Here is a 2,513-nt window from a genome sequence, read left to right on the forward strand (position 1 = left end):
TCAAAAAATATATTATAACTATATATATATATATATATATATATATCACCTAACGTGACTCTTTGTTTGACAGAGTTTGTAAGACCCCTGGGGTCATGGGTTTTATCTCGCCTACATGGGGAATGAAATTCTTAAGCATATGAGGTTGGTCAGGAGGCTCGTCTAATAGCCTCTCGCTAATATATATATGTAATTAAATTAAATTAAAACCTTTTGCTGCTGTGTTAATTTGAATCCATGCATGTCTTCATAGTCCTTCATCTTCAACGTTGGAACATCATCCCATCCAGCCTCCACAAACTTAGGAATTAACTCTTTAAGAACTCCATCTCCAAGAAATTCTTCCATAGAGAAAGATCCTGCCATATAAGCCCCTGAAAAACATAAAAACAATATAAATTAAATCAAAATAGATTTTAAATTTCTTCAAGCATAATATTTCAAAAATTGAAACCAAGATCAAATAATTCAAGTGAAAATTATATCAATATTTATAAGGTTCTTACCTTCAGACAAACTGCTGCAATATTTCAGAATAAGTTCTTCTGAAACTTGGTGGAGGGTCTTCCTGAAGCCAAAGGATATGATTCTGCCTGCTTGAGTCCAGAAAATCTATAGATAAATAGATTAATTATTAGAGGATGGACAAAAGTGTATGTGCTGTTCTGTATAAAAAGGCTTGGGAATTTTTTTTTTTTTGAAAATATAGTTTATATAATTGTTGTGAAAGGGATGAGTTGTATTTTAAATGAAAAAAATATAAATGCTTGTTAATTTATATATTTATTTTTATCAAATTTGGGCCGAATTTAATATTTTTGAGTCTGAGGTCTGTTTGGAGCAGCTGCAGCTTATTGAATAATCTGCTAATAAGTTATGTGCGGTGACTGTGCGGTGACTATTGACTATTACAAATTTTTATTTTTTTGGAAAAGTCAGACCGCAGCTAGAAAGCTGTCACCGCACCTAGATAGGTGCGGTGTGAAAAAACTGTTTTCAGCGTTTTGAAAACGCATAAGCTGTCAAAACGCAGTTTACTCAAACAGGTCGGGTGCGTTTTCAAAACGCCACCACACCAAAAAAAGCTACCCCAAACGGGCCCTTAAAATCATGTTGAGGCTTGTTCTTGTTTTTCTTATCGAAATCCAGTTGTATTTGAGTCTTAATTAATTATATATTTAATGCTATTGATCAAAAATAAAAATTTGTATTCTTCATTAACATAAGCAAATGTTGATTTTTGTTATGAGTTGATAATACAAAAATATATAAAAATTAATTAATTAAATAATAAAATGGATTAACTTCTTAAATAATGAAATAAAAGAAGCATATCAATTAAATCACATGATTTTAGCTTTAGATAGCTAGAAAAATGTTTAATATATATATTTGTAAATTATATTATAAATGGTAAAATATTCAATTATTTGCAGGTAATCAGCATAATAATAAGCATTGAATATTCTTCTTATTAAATTGAAGATAGAATTGTATGTTACCTCTGAATTGGAGAGAATGTTTGTGTGTGATGTTATATACCGCTTTAATTTTTGTTATTTCATCGCTTATTTGGGCTTCAATTTGCCCCTGAGATGATAAGCAAAATGGATATTTACATATATACCACCCAATTCCTATGTATTTACAATACTAACACCTAAATTTAAATTTTTTACAATTATACCGCACAAAGCTTTCGTTACATGCACCATTTTAAATTTTAAAAAGTGAAATACACCTTTTTTTTATGTAAAGTGGTTTGTATGTAAAAAAATGAAGTTTCGGTGTTAGATATATAAATACATAAGAATTGCATGTTATGCATGTAAATTGTTCTAATTAAAAATGTGCATCTTGCCTTAGTTTGGTATAGGGTGGCCATGCCAGTGTCTTGCTTCTTGTCACTAGAGCTTATAGTAGAATTTGTATTGCAATTCCTATGTTCTTGCTTCATTGGCACCTTCTTGAGTATATTCATTTTAAGGGGTCTTGTAGAAGAATATAAACAACCCATCTCCTTTGTACAATAGCATAACTCTTTATTTTGTTTTATCTTATGTGAGCCGACACTCCACTTGTAACTTCTTTCTTTCGATCTAGTCAATTCTCCTCAACTCAGAGTCTTTAAAATTTTGGGTCTTCACGTAAAACCTGTGTTATTTATTTTGCTTAGTTTATTGTTCATTGCTTTGATTTTATTATAAGTGATAATAGAGTATTTTTTATTTCGATGACGACAACAATGAAATATGACATTCTGCTTTTGGATTGTAACACAAAATCTTTTGCTTTAGCGAGACAGGGTGTGAGCAATTTTGGTGCAATTAGATTTAGATGATGCATTACTAGGATTTGACAAGATGCTCTCATTGTGGATGTCATATGAGAAACAACACGATGATTGAAAAAAATTATCTCTGGCTTATCTTCATGTGTCGAATAAAATTTTTTAGGATGTTTTTTGAAAGGGAAAATAGCCAATGCATTATGGTTGAAACTACGTTGTTGTC

General features: G+C 30.5%; 1 protein-coding gene across 1 annotated transcript in view; it reads right to left on the reverse strand.

Moving 5' to 3' along the window:
• LOC110026654 overlaps window positions 1–617 on the reverse strand; it is a 6,386-nt gene extending 5,769 nt beyond the window's left edge. Inside the window, exons 1-2 of the mRNA XM_020727680.1 lie at window positions 507–617; window positions 211–374 (exon numbers count right to left, since the gene is read on the reverse strand). Of these exons, the coding sequence (XP_020583339.1) occupies window positions 211–366 (156 nt within the window). The 5' untranslated portion in view covers window positions 367–374; window positions 507–617. The remainder of the gene's footprint in view (window positions 1–210; window positions 375–506) is intronic.
• Window positions 618–2,513: the final 1,896 nt, after the last annotated feature.

The sequence above is a fragment of the Phalaenopsis equestris genome, unplaced genomic scaffold, assembly GCF_001263595.1.
Source record: "Phalaenopsis equestris unplaced genomic scaffold, ASM126359v1 Scaffold000391, whole genome shotgun sequence".
Taxonomy (NCBI): Eukaryota; Viridiplantae; Streptophyta; class Magnoliopsida; order Asparagales; family Orchidaceae; genus Phalaenopsis; species Phalaenopsis equestris.